This window comes from Nerophis lumbriciformis, linkage group LG03 (assembly GCF_033978685.3).
Source record: "Nerophis lumbriciformis linkage group LG03, RoL_Nlum_v2.1, whole genome shotgun sequence".
Lineage (NCBI taxonomy): Eukaryota > Metazoa > Chordata > Actinopteri > Syngnathiformes > Syngnathidae > Nerophis > Nerophis lumbriciformis.
In genome coordinates, this window is record NC_084550.2 from 68,032,040 (window position 1) to 68,048,546 (window position 16,507).

Sequence of the window (16,507 nt, forward strand, 5' to 3'; positions counted from 1 at the left end):
GAGGAAAAAACTCGGACATGGGAGGAGTTCGGGGAAGCCATGGAAAACGACTTCCGGACGGCTTCGAAGCAATTCTGGACCACCATCCGCCGCCTCAGGAAGGGGAAGCAGTGCACTATCAACACCGTGTATGGTGAGGATGGTGTTCTGCTGACCTCGACTGCGGATGTTGTGGATCGGTGGAGGGAATACTTCGAAGACCTCCTCAATCCCACCAACACGTCTTCCTATGAGGAAGCAGTGCCTGGGGACTCTGGTGGGCTCTCCTATTTCTGGGGCTGAGGTTGCTGAGGTAGTTAAAAAGCTCCTCGGTGGCAAGGCCCCGGGGGTGGATGAGATCCGCCCGGAGTTCCTTAAGGCTCTGGATGCTGTGGGGCTGTCTTGGTTGACAAGACTCTGCAGCATCGCGTGGACATTGGGGGCGGTACCTCCGGATTGGCAGACCGGGGTGGTGGTTCCTCTCTTTAAGAAGGGGAACCGGAGGGTGTGCTCTAACTATCGTGGGATCACACTCCTCAGCCTTCCCGGTAAGGTCTATTCAGGTGTACTGGAGAGGAGGCTACGCCGGATAGTCGAACCTCGGATTCAGGAGGAACAGTGTGGTTTTCGTCCTGGTCGTGGAACTGTGGACCAGCTCTATACTCTCGGCAGGGTCCTTGAGGGTGCATGAGAGTTTGCCCAACCAGTCTACATGTGTTTTGTGGACTTGGAGAAGGCATTCGACCGTGTCCCTCGGGAAGTCCTGTGGGGAGTGCTCAGAGAGTATGGGGTATCGGACTGTCTGATTGTGGCAGTCCGCTCCCTGTATGATCAGTATCAGAGCTTGGTCCGCATTACCGGCAGTAAGTCGGACACGTTTCCATTGAGGGTTGGACTCCGCCAAGGCTGCCCTTTGTCACCGATTCTGTTCATAACCTTTTATGGACAGAATTTCTAGGCGCAGTCAAGGCGTTGAGGGGATCTGGTTTGGTGGCTGCAGGATTAGGTCTCTGCTTTTTGCAGATGATGTGGTCCTGATGGCTTCATCTGGCCAGGATCTTCAGCTCTCGCTGGATCGGTTCGCAGCCGAGTGTGAAGCGACTGGGATGAGAATCAGCACCTCCAAGTCCGAGTCCATGGTTCTCGCCCGGAAAAGGGTGGAGTGCCATCTCCGGGTTGGGGAGGAGACCCTGCCCCAAGTGGAGGAGTTCAAGTACCTCGGAGTCTTGTTCACGAGTGAGGGAAGAGTGGATCGTGAGATCGACAGGCGGATCGGTGCGGCGTCTTCAGTAATGCGGACGCTGTATCGATCCGTTGTGGTGAAGAAGGAGCTGAGTCGGAAGGCAAAGCTCTCAATTTACCGGTCGATCTACGTTCCCATCCTCACCTATGGTCATGAGCTTTGGGTTATGACCGAAAGGACAAGATCACGGGTACAAGCGGCCGAAATGAGTTTCCTCCGCCGGGTGGCGGGGCTCTCCCTTAGAGATAGGGTGAGAAGCTCTGTCATTCGGGGGGAGCTCAAAGTAAAGCCGCTGCTCCTCCACATCGAGAGGAGCCAGATGAGGTGGTTCGGGCATCTGGTCAGGATGCCACCCGAACGCCTCCCTAGGGAGGTGTTTAGGGCACGTCCGACCGGTAGGAGGCCGCGGGGAAGACCCAGGACACGTTGGGAAGACTATGTCTCCCGGCTGGCCTGGGAACGCCTCGGGGTCCCACAGGAAGAGCTGGACGAAGTGACTGGGGAGAGGGAAGTCTGGGCTTCCCTGCTTAGGCTGCTGCCCCCGCGACCCGACCTCGGATAAGCGGAAGAAGATGGATGGATGGATGGATGGATGGATGGACCCTTTACAATTAACGGTTGTTTCATAGTAAATGCTACTGTAAAAGTACTGCCATTATAATCCAGTAATGTACTGTAAATTTACAAAAAAAATATTGTTTGATGCATATTATATATATTTTAAAATATGAAATAATGCCACCACCCTTCCTATTTTAACTTGCCTTTTTTGTTTCCACTTCTTATGTTAACAGATCAGTTTTAACCACGCAGACATTAGCTGCAAAATACACCAAAACAATCACAAATCATCCCATTTGTTGTATAAATAATATAGGTTTTTATTATTTTTGGTGTATTTGGTGTATGTCAGCTCAAAATAGGAATAAAAAAAATAAAATGAACATTTAAAAAAAATAATAATCAAAGTTTGTTGTGGTACCTGACTTAGAAGCACATTTCTTGTATGTATTGAATTTATTTTACACAACTCATGTTTGTTTAAAAAAAAAAAAAAAAAGACAAAAAAAAAAATCTGAATTAGAAATACTTTAATAATCCCCGAGGGGGAAATGAACATTTTCAGCACAATCCCATTCAAGAGCAGAAAAATATTACAGGGAATATTACCATGAATTAATTAACGTGGACCCCGACTTAAACAAGTTGAAAAACTTATTGGGGTGTACCCATTGAGTGGTCAATTGAAAAAAACATAACAGAATTGTTTTGATTATTATTATTTCTTGATTGTTTGTAAATGTTACATATCATAAATAAAGGTTTATAAAAGGTTTAAAAATCTAAATAAAAAAAATATTTTAATAAAATAAATAAATAAAATAAACATAACAGAGAACAAAACAATGCAATAATATTTCTGTTTTTAATTAAATGACGTTTTAATTAACTCGATTGGATTTTTAAAAATATTTAAGAAAAAGCATATTTAACAAATTTTGTATTTATTTTATTTTATTTATTTTCCTTGGCCTCAGTCAGGACCCCCTCTCCAGGGGCCCAAGGCTTAGACTGAATTTGTTGTTTCTATCTCCCTTTGATTGATTGATTGATTGATTGAAACTTTTATTAGTAGATTGCACAGTACAGTACATATTTCGTACAATTGACCACTAAATGGTAACACCCCAATAAGTTTTTCAACTTGTTTAAGTCGGGGTCCACGTTAATCAATTCATGGTAAATATGTACTGAACTGTGCAATCTACTAATAAAAGTTTCAATCAAACAATCAATCAAAGGGAGACAGAAACAACAAATTCAGTCTAAGCCTGGGCCCATGGAGAGGGGGTCCAGACTGAGGCCAAGGGAAAAAAAAATAAAAAATTGTTAAATATGCTTTTTCTTAAATATTTTAAAAAATCAAATCGAGTTAATTAAAACGTCATTTAATTAAAAACAAAAATATTATTGCATTGTTTTGTTCTCTGTTATGTTTATTTATTTATTTAATTATAATATTTTTTTTTTAATTTAGATTTTTAAACATTTTATAAACCTTTATTTATGATATGTAACATTTACAAACAATCAAGAAATAATGATAATCAAAACAATTCTGTTATGTTTTTTTTTTTTTAAGTGTGCTCCCAAACGCACCACACCACAACAAGGGAGGGGCATTAAGCAATGTCTTCTCTGTGATTCGTCAATGTTTGTGTCAATCATTCTTTGCCATTTTTTTTTTTCTGGACCAATCACCGCTTCGATCGGGTCTGTCAATCAAGGAAGCGCCCGCCCCACTGCAGGTGCAAAGCTGGGCTCCGGGCTAACTGCTGTAGCGAAGGCGAGGATAAAAGCATCATTTCACGGTAAAAACAAACAAACAAACTACACGCTCACGCGTCACCGCCTTGCCTTTTCCCCTCCATTTAACACTGTCGGCTGACACCGATTTAAAAGTTCCTCAGTTCAGAGTGAAAATGTCGCCGTAAATAAGGAAGAGTAACCTTCATTTGACATAGCTAGGATGCTTGGTTGCTAACTGATAAATAGCGACGATGCGGCGGATTATTTGCTATATAATCCTCTTTATTGACTCCATGTTTTATTTGTTGTATTCCTGCCGTATAAATGAACACGTTTGCTATGCTGACCGGTGAAATGGGGGACTTAAGGGGGTCTTGTCGACCATATGGTGGCCCATGTGTGGCGAGCCCAGCCCGGCTTGTCTGCACCCAGTTGATCTGCTGCTTAGCCCGCTAAGCCCTGCATGCTGCTACTTCTGAGCCGGACTACTCTCATTATTGTTAGGATCTCAATAACTCTGACATGATATAAGTGCACATCTTCATATTCAACACGAGAAAGAATGCTGTCTTCTGGTTGACATTAGGGATTAGTGTTGTCCCCATACCAATATTCTGGTACCAGTACCTAAATGTATATCGATACTTTTCTAAATAAAAGGGACCTAAAAAAAATTGCACTATTGGCTTTATTTTAACAAAAAAAATCTTAGGGTACATTAAACATATGTTTATTATTGCAAGTTTGTCCTTAAATAAAATAGTGAACATACTAGACAACTTGTCTTTTAGTAGTAAGTAAACAAACAAAGACTCCTAATTAGTCTGCTGACGTATGCAGTAACATATTGTGTCATTTATCTACTTATTGTTTTGTCTACATTATTAAGGACAAGCTGTAAACATTTATTATTAATCTACTTGTTCATCTACTGTTAATATCTGCTAATTTTCTGTTTCAACATGTTCTATCTACACTTCTGTTAAAATGTAATAATCACTTATTCTTCTCTTCTTTGATACTTTACATTAGTTTTAGATGATGCCACAAATGTAGGTATCAATCCAATACCAAGTAGTGGTCATATTCAAAGTCCTCATGTCTCCAGATTAGTGTTGTCCCGATACCAATATTTTGGGACCGGTACCAAAATTATTTAGATACTTTTCGGTACTTTTCTAAATAAAGGGGACCACAAAAAATGGCATTATTGGCTTTATTTGAACAAAAAATCTTAGGGTACATGAAACATATGTTTATTATTGCAATTTAGTCCTTAAATAAAATAGTGAACATACTAGACAACTTGTCTTTTAGTAGTAAGTAAACAAACAAAGACTCTTAATTAGTCTGCTGACATATGCAGTAACATATTGTGTCATTTACACACCTATTATTTTGTACACATTATGAAGGACAAGCTGTAAAAATGGATTATAAAACTACTTGTTCATTTACTGTTAATATCTGCTTAAACTACTTGTTCATTTACTGTTAATATCTGCTTACTTTCTCTTTTAACATGTTCTATCCACACTTCTGTCAAAATGTAATAATCACTTATTCTTCTCTTCTTTGATACTTTACATTAGTTTTGGATGATACCACACATTTAGGTATCGATCCGATACCAAGTAGTTACAGTATCATACATTGGTCATATTCAAAGTCCTCGTGTATCCAGATTAGTGTTGTCCCGATACCAATATTCTGGTACCAGTACCTAAATGTATTCCGATACTTTTCTAAATAAAGGGGACCTAAAAAAATTCCATTATTGGCTTTATTTTAACAAAAAAATCTTAGGGTACATGAAACATATGTTTATTATTGCAATTTAGTCCTTAAATAAAATAGTGAACATACTAGACAACTTGTCTTTTAGTAGTAAGTAAACAAACAAAGACTCCTAATTAGTCTGCTGACATATGCAGTAACATATTGTGTCATTTATACACCTATTATTTTGTCAACATTATTAAGGACAAGCTGTAAAAAAGTATTAATTGTTCATTTACTGTTAATATCTGCTTATTTTCTTTCAACATCTTCTATCTACACTTCTGTTAAAATGTAATAATCACTTATTCTTTTCTTCTTTGATACTTTACATAAGTTTTGGATGATACCACACATTTAGGTATCGATTTGATACCAAGTAGTGACAGTATCATACATTGGTCATATTCAAAGTCCTCATGTATCCAGATTAGTGTTGTCCCGATACCAATATTTTGGGACCAGTACCAAAATTATTTCGATACTTTTCTAAATAAAGGGGACCACAAAAAATGTCATTATTGGCTTTATTTTAACAAAAAAATCTTAGTGTACATGAAACATATGTTTATTATTGCAATTTAGTCCTTAAATAAAATAGTGAACATACTAGACAACTTGTCTTTTAGTAGTAAGTAAACAAACAAAGACTCCTAATTAGTCTGCTGGCGTATGCAGTAACATATTGTGTCATTTATACACCTATTATTTTGTACATATTATTAAGGACAAGCTGTAAAAAAGTATTAATTGTTCATTTACTGTTAATATCTGCTTATTTTCTTTCAACATGTTCTATCCACACTTCTGTCAAAATGTAATAATCACTTATTCTTCTCTTCTTTGATACTTTACATTAGATTTGGATGATACCACACATTTAGGTATCAATCCGATACCAAGTAGTTACAGTATCATACATTGGTCATAGTCAAAGTCCTCATGTGTCCAGATTAGTGTTGTGCCGATACCAATATTTTGGGACCGGTACCAAAATTATTTAGATACTTTTCTAAATAAAGGGGACCACAAAAATTTTCATTATTAGCTTTATCCGAACCAAAAATCTTAGGGTACATGAAACATATGTTTATTATTGCAAGTTTGTCCTTAAATAAAATAGTGAACATACTAGACAACTTGTCTTTTAGTAGTAAGTAAACAAACAAAGACTCCTAATTAGTTTGCTGACGTATGCAGTAACATATTGTGTCATTTATCTACTTATTATTTTGTCAACATTATTAAGGACAAGCTGTAAAAAAGTATTAATTGTTCATTTACTGTTAATATATGCTTATTTTCTTTCAACATGTTCTATCCACACTTCTGTTAAAATGTAATAATCACTTATTCTTCTCTTCTTTGATACTTTACATTAGATTTGGATGATACCACACATTTAGGTATCAATCCGATACCAAGTAGTTACAGTATCATACATTGGTCATATTCAAAGTCCTCATGTATCCAGATTAGTGTTGTCCCGATACCAATATTTTGGGACCGGTACCAAAATTATTTAGATACTTTTCTAAATAAAGGGAACCACAAAAAATGTCATTATTGGCTTTATTTGAACAAAAAATCTTAGTGTACATGAAACATATGTTTATTATTGTGATTTAGTCCTTAAATAAAATAGTGAACATACTAGACAACTTGTCTTTTAGTAGTAAGTAAACAAACAAAGACTCCTAATTAGTCTGCTGACATATGCAGTAACATATTGTGTCATTTATACACCTATTATTTTGTCAACATTATTAAGGACAAGCTGTAAAAAAGTATTAATTGTTCATTTACTGTTAATATCTGCTTATTTTCTTTCAACATCTTCTATCTACACTTCTGTTAAAATGTAATAATCACTTATTCTTTTCTTCTTTGATACTTTACATAAGTTTTGGATGATACCACACATTTAGGTATCGATTTGATACCAAGTAGTGACAGTATCATACATTGGTCATATTCAAAGTCCTCATGTATCCAGATTAGTGTTGTCCCGATACCAATATTTTGGGACCAGTACCAAAATTATTTCGATACTTTTCTAAATAAAGGGGACCACAAAAAATGTCATTATTGGCTTTATTTTAACAAAAAAATCTTAGTGTACATGAAACATATGTTTATTATTGCAATTTAGTCCTTAAATAAAATAGTGAACATACTAGAAAACTTGTCTTTTAGTAGTAAGTAAACAAACAAAGACTCCTAATTAGTCTGCAGTAACATATTGTGTCATTTATACACCTATTATTTTGTCAACATTATTAAGGACAAGCTGTAAAAATGTTATTATTAATCTACTTGTTCATTTACTGTTAATATCTGCTTACTTTCTCTTTTAACATGTTCTATCTACACTTCTGTTAAAATGTAATAATCACTAATTCTTCTCTTCTTTGATACTTTACATTAGTTTTGGATGATACCACACATTTAGGTATCGATTCGATACCAAGTAGTGACAGTATCATACATTGGTCATATTCAGAGTCCTCGTGTATCCAGATTAGTGTTGTCCCGATACCAATATTCTGGTACCAGTACCTAAATGTATTTCGATACTTTTCTAAATAAAGGGGACCACAAAAAATGTCATTATTGGCTTTATTTTAACAAAAAAATCTTAGTGTACATGAAACATATGTTTATTATTGCAATTTAGTCCTTAAATAAAATAGTGAACATACTAGACAACTTGTCTTTTAGTAGTAAGTAAACAAACAAAGACTCCTAATTAGTCTGCTGACGTATGCAGTAACATATTGTGTCATTTATACACCTATTATTTTGTACACATTATTAAGGACAAGCTGTAAAAAAGTATTAATTGTTCATTTACTGTTAATATCTGCTTATTTTCTTTCAACGTGTTCTATCTACACTTCTGTTAAAATGTAATAATCACTTATTCTTCTCTTCTTTGATACTTTACATTAGTTTTGGATGATACCACACATTTAGGTATCAATCCGATACCAAATAGTGACAGTATCATACATTGGTCATATTCAAAGTCCTCATGTGTCCAGATTAGTGTTGTCCCGATACCAATATTTTGGGACCGGTACCAAAATTATTTAGATACTTTTCTAAATAAAGGGGACCACAAAAATTTTCATTATTAGCTTTATTCGAACCAAAAATCTTAGAGTACATGAAACATATGTTTATTATTGCAAGTTTGTCCTTAAATAAAATAGTGAACATACTAGACAACTTGTTTTTTAGTAGTAAGTAAACAAACAAAGACTCCTAATTAGTCTGCTGACATATGCAGTAACATATTGTGTCATTTATACACCTATTATTTTGTACACATTATTAAGGACAAGCTGTAAAAAAGTATTAATTGTTCATTTACTGTTAATATCTGCTTATTTTCTTTCAACATGTTCTATCCACACTTCTGTCAAAATCTAATAATCACTTATTCTTCTCTTCTTTGATACTTTACATTAGTTTTGGATGATACCACACATTTAGGTATCGATTTGATACCAAGTAGTTACAGGATCATACATTGGTCATATTCAAAGTCCTCATGTGTCCAGGGACGTATTTACTGAGTTTATAAACATGATATACATTTTTTTTTTCAAACGAAAGAAGATGTTGTGATGCCAAAAATATCGATGTAATCATAGTAGTATCGACTAGCTACGCTCCTGTACTTGGTACTTGCCGTTTGTTTACATTTTGACGTGTGTAGTGAAGCATGTTTAGCTATTCCTCATCCTGCAGTGATAATGATACTTGTAAGAAACTTACTTTATTTGTCGCCATGGAGGCGAGGATTAGTGATTTAGAAGTAGCTAAAACACTGCGGATGGATGTTAGTCGCTAGCTAGCTAGCCATGTCTTAAAGCACCTCTTCCTGAGGGCGTTTCAGTGTTATAACTTCACCTTTATTGTTAGTTTTTAGGCCAAAATGCGTTCATTCTCCTTTTTCTGTCTACACACTGTGTCTGCTTGTAAGTACTCAGTGTGCGCGTGCTGCCGAACATGCTCCTCTGCTTGTAAACGAGCAATGACCAGCATTGGGGAGGGGGGGGTGTGGACTGGTACTTTTTCGAGGTGGTATAGTACCGAATATGATTCATTAGTATATATATAATAGTTATACCGGTATACCGTACAACTCTAGTCTGGGCTTCACCTGACTCTTCTCAATGGAGGCGTTGTGTTTGTCTCCTCCCTTTTCTTTCTACACAGTGTCTGCTTGTAAGTACTCTGTGATTGTGCGCTGCCGAACATGCTTCTCTGCTCGTAAAACGCAATGTCACGACGTGACGACTACGCACCGCCAAAAAAAAGGGGGGGGGACGGGGTGTACTTTTTAGAGGCGGTATAGTACCGAATATGATTCATTAGTATCGCGGTACTTTACTAGTACCGTACAACCCTAGTTTAGTTATTGAGTTCAGACTAAATTTGTACGTCCTCGTCATTAAAAGTGCTGAACTTCATATAAAGTAGGGATGTCCCAATCCAGGTTTTTGCACTTCCGATCCGATACCGATATTGTTTTTGCACTTCCAATCCGATACCGACACCGACCGATACCGATACTGACCTATCCGAGCATGTATTAAAGTTTAAAGTTATTTAGCCTACTTAGTTGTCAGAATCATGTTGAAAAGGGTTTTAGTACTCTTGATAACAACTAGCCAGCTGAATTAGGGGAGTTTGAATAATACACAATGGTTGGTAACAAGAAACTGACCTGTTTATTCAAGGATAAACACAAAATAGACAAAATTATACATGACAAACAGAAATGGCATCATTGATCTAGGGCTGGGCGATATGGCCTTTTTTTAATATTGCGATATTTTAAGACCATATTGCGATACACGATATATATCTCGATATTTTGCCTTAGCCTTGAATGAACACTTGATGCATATAATCACAGCAGTATGATGATTCTATGTGTTTTGATTGATTGATTGAGACTTTTATTAGTAGGTTGCACAGTGAAGTACATATTCCGTACAATTGACCACTAAATGGTAACACCCCAATAAGTTTTTCAACTTGTTTAAGTCGGGGTCCACTTAAATTGATTCATGATACAGATATATACTATCAGATATATACTATCATCATAATACAGTCATCACACAAGATAATCACATTGAATTATTTACATTATTTATAATCCAGGGTGTGGAGGGGGGCGCCGGATGTAAGTGTCAAAAAGACAGCCAAAAGAGTTTGATATGAGAATAAATCTAAAGTTAAAATATAGGGTAGAAATGCACCCATTTGCAGGAAATGTAGTATTGATTTTCAAAATTTTCTTTCAAGGCTTGCATGTCTACATTAAAACATTCTTCTTCATACTGCATTAATATATGCTACTTTTAAACTTTCAGGCAGAGAAGGAAATCACAACTAAATAGATCACAAATTTTTTCAGACGGTGTTGATGTGGAAATTTTTGCCTCAGCATTTTGATGGTGTGGACGTGTGGCACCGAACGGAGATAAGCGTCTCGACAGACATTACAATATTTGAACAATGATGATGAAAACGTTTTTTCTGTCGTGTCCGTGTGTTGAAAATTGTTATGCGCTTATTTTTTGATTTGATTTTGTGCGTGGCATAGATTTGCCGTGCGCAGAGGACGTTTGAGCAGGCGCGCACCTTAGCGGCTGCGCTAGCATCACAGCTAACGTTAGCCGTGCTGCTACCTCTCTGCTCGGGGAGGACGTATATGTATATGACGTATGACGTGACAGTATGTGACGTGTGTAAGAAGGTGCGCTCGCTGTCTGTGAGAGGGAGACACAGGAAAGAGTGAGAAGAGCCTGTCGTGTAATGCCAGCAGCTAAAAGCAACTGCGTGAGATTCCACAGACCTGTGGATGTGTTGAAGGTGTGCTGGAAAATGCGGAACGGAAATTACGGAGCAGCAGAAAAGTGGAATGTATTATTTAAATTGGTGCGTTGGAAAACACAGAGCGGAGTTTTTTTTTAAACTGGATCTGGATCGGCATTTTCCCATGCCTTGCCGATACGCATTTTTTGGCAAATATCGGACATCCCTAATACTTATCTTTCGGAAGGCAAACTAGCCAAGTGCAGATCGATGTAGTTGAATCTAAAGAATATGAATCAAATGGTCAATATTCAGCTTATTGTAGTTTGCAATGGCAGCACAGCGTAATACTCAAGAGTTTTCCTTGCATGTTGCTCCTCATGTGGCTAAATGATATTGTCTGTGTTGTGTTACTACAACCCGTATCACATTTCACATTCATTACGTGTTTGTAAAGACTAGAGACTTCCTCGCGAAGCATGTCATGGCGGACTGCCATTTGCTGCCTAATTTGATGAGCATGTCCTCCATCAGAGACGAGCAGTGTGGAAAGCACCAGGGTGTCATGGCAACTACAATTTGTTGGTGTAAACAGCCGTGCTTCCCTCTCGCCTCTAGTGATGCTATTCTTCTGCACAATGAGGCAGACATCCTTCAGAGATGTGAGGAGATAGTAGGAGTAAGATGGTGTGATAGGAGACTTTAGCCAGTGTATTTAGGGATCTTACGATCAGGTTTCGATTTATGCCGCCGATTCGGATATGGTCATCCATGAGAAAGATCGGTCGATACCAATAGCAAGGGCTCGAATTTGACTGCAACAACTGCCGTGACCGTCCTCGTCATTTCCCGTAACGCCCTAAAAAAATTGATCAACATCGGCGGCAAGAACATGCCGTGACCGCCCTTGACTTTTTACTTGTTAATGAACAAGGTATGTAACAGTAAACGGTATAATGATAATTAGCAATAAAATTCCAGACGGTTAGTAATACCATCTAATTTTTTTATTACGGAAAAGCCGTCATTTATTAATGCATTTTAGGCAACAGGAAGTCAGGCGCCTGCGCCCTTGCGTCATTTGGCTTGATAATCATGGCGGACTAACGACACGGACTTTGCTGCGGATATTTCCCCTCGGAGTAAACGAAACCGAGCGATTGGTTTAACGTCATTTTCCCTCGCTTACCGGCGTGCGTTTAAGAGCGCACTGCTGTGTTTAGATCATACTTGCCAACCCTCCCGATTTTCCCGGGAGACTCCCGAATTTCAGTGCCCCTCCCGAAAATCTCCCGGGGCAACCATTCTCCCGAATTTCTCCCGACTTCCACCCGGACAACAATATTGGGGGCGTGCCTTCAGCGTCCTCTATATCCTGTCGTCACGTCCGCTTTTCCTCCATACAAACAGCGTACCGGCCCAGCCACATAACATATGCGGCTTTTACACACACATAAGTGAATGCAAGGCATACTTGATCAACAGCCATACAGGTCACACTGAGGGTGGCCGTATAAACAACTTTAACACTGTTACAAATATGCGCCACACTGTGAACCCACACCAAACAAGAATGACAAACACATTTCGGGAGAACATCCGCACCGTAACACAACATAAACACAACAGAACAAATACCCAGAACCCCTTGCAGCACAAATTCTTCCGGGACGCTGCAATATACACCCCCCCGCTACCACCAACCCCCCCCCCCCTGTGCGTCGGTTGAGGTGGGCGGGGTTTGGTAGCGGGGGTGTATAATGTAGCCTGGAAGAGTTAGGGCTGCATGGGATTCTGGGTATTTGTTCTGTTGTGTTTATGTTGTGTTACAGTGCAGATGTTCTCCCGAAATGTGTTTCTCATTCTTGTTTGGTTTTGGTTCAAAGTGTGGCGCATTATTAGTAAGAGTCTTAAAGTTGTTTTATATGGCCACCGTCAGTGTAACCTGTGTGGCTGTTGACCAAGTATGCCTTGCTGTCACTTACGTTTGCAAGTAAAAGATGCATACAACAAAAGACTAGCCTGGCACAATGTTTGTACAGATTGTAAAGGGCGCTAAATGCTGCACCATCATGGCACGCCTATATTATTGTTTTTAGGGTGAAAATCGGAGAATATTAATCCCGGGAGTTTTCCGCGAGAGGCTCCGGAAATCTCTCGGGAAAATCGGGAGGGTCGGCAAGCATGCAGCTGAGCCAAGCATGCAGCTGAGCCGCATCAGGGTGATCAAAGAGCCACATGGGGCTCCGGAGCCGCGGGTTGCCGACCCCTGAGCTAGCAGAACAGAAGATAGAGGAAACTACACCTTTTGATTCAGTATTTGCTAGTTGAACTTTACAGATCACAAAAAAGGTCAATTCGGATCGCTAACGTTGTTAGCATAAATGAATGGGATTTAACATAGACAAAATTAGCATCACGGCTAACGGAGAAATATTTTCGGTTCATTATGAGACTGTGGTGGTACATAAACCTAGCTAACTAGAGATATCGGCCCCAAAATCATTTAACAAGTACAGGAACAATTACAATTACAACTCTATTAAACTTAAATACCATACTTTAAATATATTTACCCCAGTAATATCATCAAAACTTACCAGTCCTTGGGCTCAAATACTAGTGTGGCCTCAGTAGCCCTGCTGTAGTGTGAAGCATGCTGGGAATTATCTGTGCATGTGATGGAAGAATGCACTGCACATGTGATGGAGGAATGCACAGTGCAGGGTGGAAATTCAACTGAATTTGCATTAAATCAGGTTGTTTTATCTAATAATCATGCTGCAAGATCGAGCATGTTGCATTCAATGTTTATTCCCATGAATTTCCCATTAATTCCCATGGAAAGTTTCCAACTTTGAATATTCCCGGAACGGCTCTCACAGTGGCACATCAGCTCCCATCTCATCTCAAATTTAACTCAAACTTACTTCAATTGTTAACAATTAGCCATTTTGATGCAATTGGATATTCCATGAAGAAAGATGTGGCCTGCATCCGTGTCAATTGTATATGAATGTTTGCCAATAAAACATATTGGGCACGTCCCTGGTGTATCATTTTTAGTGATCCACCCTTTGTACACAAGACTGTACTGTTTTCTCAAGCCACTCCCTCGTTACCCATCACTATGTGATCTTTTTCCCTGGCTAGATGGCGTCTGCAAATGCCACCTATGGACAAAAGGAGTCCTCGGACCAGAACTTCGACTACATGTTTAAAATCCTCATCATCGGCAACAGCAGCGTCGGGAAGACATCCTTCCTCTTCCGCTATGCAGACGACTCCTTCACGCCGGCATTCGTCAGCACGGTTGGTATCGACTTCAAGGTGAAGACCATCTACAGGAACGACAAGAGGATAAAGCTGCAGATCTGGGTGAGGGGAGGTCAACACATTTTAATTGTTTATTTCTGTGGGCGTAAGGGGCGGGGCTAGCGTACCTCTCCCATCTCTTACAACCTTGAAGTATGCTTAAAATGACAATATTACCACTTAGCCTGTGACATCAATCAATCAATCACAGTTAGGGATGTCCCGATCCGATATTTGGATCGGATCGGCTGCCGATATTTGCCAAAAATTGCGTATCGGCAAGGCATGGGAAAATGCCGATCCAGATCCAGTTTTTTAAAAAACTCCGGTCCGTGTTTTCCAACGCACCGATTTAAATAATACATTCCACTTTTCTGCTGCTCCCTAATTTCCGTTACGCATTTTCCAGCACACCTTCAACACATCCACAGGTCTGTGAATTCTCACGCAGTTGCTTTTAGCTGCTCTGGCATTACACGACATGCTCTTCTCACTCTTTCCTGTGTCTCCCTCTCACAGACAGCAAGCGCACCTTCTTACACACGTCACATACTGTCACGTCATACGTCACATACGTACACGTCCTCCCCGAGCAGAGAGGTAGCAGCATGGCTAACGTTAGCTGTGATGCTAGCGCAGCCGTGCGAGCAACGCTCCCTCTAAGGTGCTCGCCTGTGCAATTGCGCACTGTTTAAGCGTCCTCTGCGCATAGCAAATCTATGCCACGCACAAAATCAAATAAAAAAATAAACGCATAACAATTTTCGACACACGGACACGACAGAGAAAACATTTTTCGTCATCATTGTTCAAATATTGTGACGTCTGTCGAGACGCGTATCTCCATTCGGTGCCACACGTCCACACCATCAAAATGCCGAGGCAAAAATTTCCACATCAACACCGTATGAAAAAATTTGTGATTTTTTTAGTTGTGATTTTCTTCTCTGCATGAAAGTTTAAAAGTAGCATATATTAATGCAGTATGAAGAAGAATGTTTTAATGTAGACATGCAAGCCTTGAAAGAAAATGTTGAAAATCAAGACTACATTTCCTGCAAATGGGTGCATTTCTACCCTATATTTTAACTTTAGATTTATTCTCATATCAAACTCTTTTGGCTGTCTTTTTGACACTTACATCCGGCGCCTCCCTCCACACCCTGGATTATAAATAATGTAAATAATTAAATGTGATTATCTTGTGTGATGACTGTATTATGATGATAGTATATATCTGATAGTATATATCTGTATCATGAATCAATTTAAGTGGACCCCCAACTTAAACAAGTTGAAAAACTTATTGGGGTGTTACCATTTAGTGGTCAATTGTACGGAATATGTACTTCACTGTGCAACCTACTAATAAAAGTCTCAATCAATCAATCAAAACACATAGAATCATCATACTGCTGTGATTATATGCATCAAGTGTTCATTCAAGGCTAAGGCAAAATATCGAGATATATATTGTGTATCGCAATATGGCCTTAAAATATCGCAATATTAAAAAAAGGCCATATCGCCCAGCCCTAGTTCAATGATGCCATTTCTGTTTGTCATGTATAATTTTGTCTATTTTGTGTTTATCCTTGAATAAACATGTCAGTTTCTTGTTTCCAACCATTGTGTATTATTCAAACTCCCCTTATTCAGCTGGCTAGTTGTTATCAAGAGTACTAAAACCCTTTTCAACATGATTCTGACAACTAAGTAGGCTAAATAACTTTAAACTTTAATACATGCTCGGATAGGCCAGTATCGGTCAGTATCGGTATCGGTCAGTATCGGTATCGGATCGGAAATGCAAAAACGATATCGGTATCGGATCGGAAGTGCAAAAACCTGGATCGGGACATCCCTAATCACAGTTGACTTATATAGCCCTTAATCAAAATGTCTCAAAGGGCTGCACAAGCCACAATGACATTCTCGGCTCAGATCGCACATCAGGGCAAGGAAATGGTACAATACAATCAGCAAGATAGGATGGAGCTAGACAGTTTAATATTTTATACGTAAGTAGTAAAACCTTAAAGT

At 38.8% G+C, this 16,507-nt stretch overlaps 1 protein-coding gene across 1 annotated transcript in view; it reads left to right on the forward strand.

Moving 5' to 3' along the window:
• Window positions 1-3,482: 3,482 nt before the first annotated feature.
• The window catches only part of LOC133589006 (ras-related protein Rab-3A-like), a 34,427-nt gene continuing 21,402 nt past the window's right edge, over window positions 3,483-16,507 (forward strand). Inside the window, exons 1-2 of the mRNA XM_061941674.1 lie at window positions 3,483-3,594; window positions 14,303-14,527. Coding sequence (XP_061797658.1) covers window positions 14,303-14,527 — 225 coding nt within the window. The 5' untranslated portion in view covers window positions 3,483-3,594. The remainder of the gene's footprint in view (window positions 3,595-14,302; window positions 14,528-16,507) is intronic.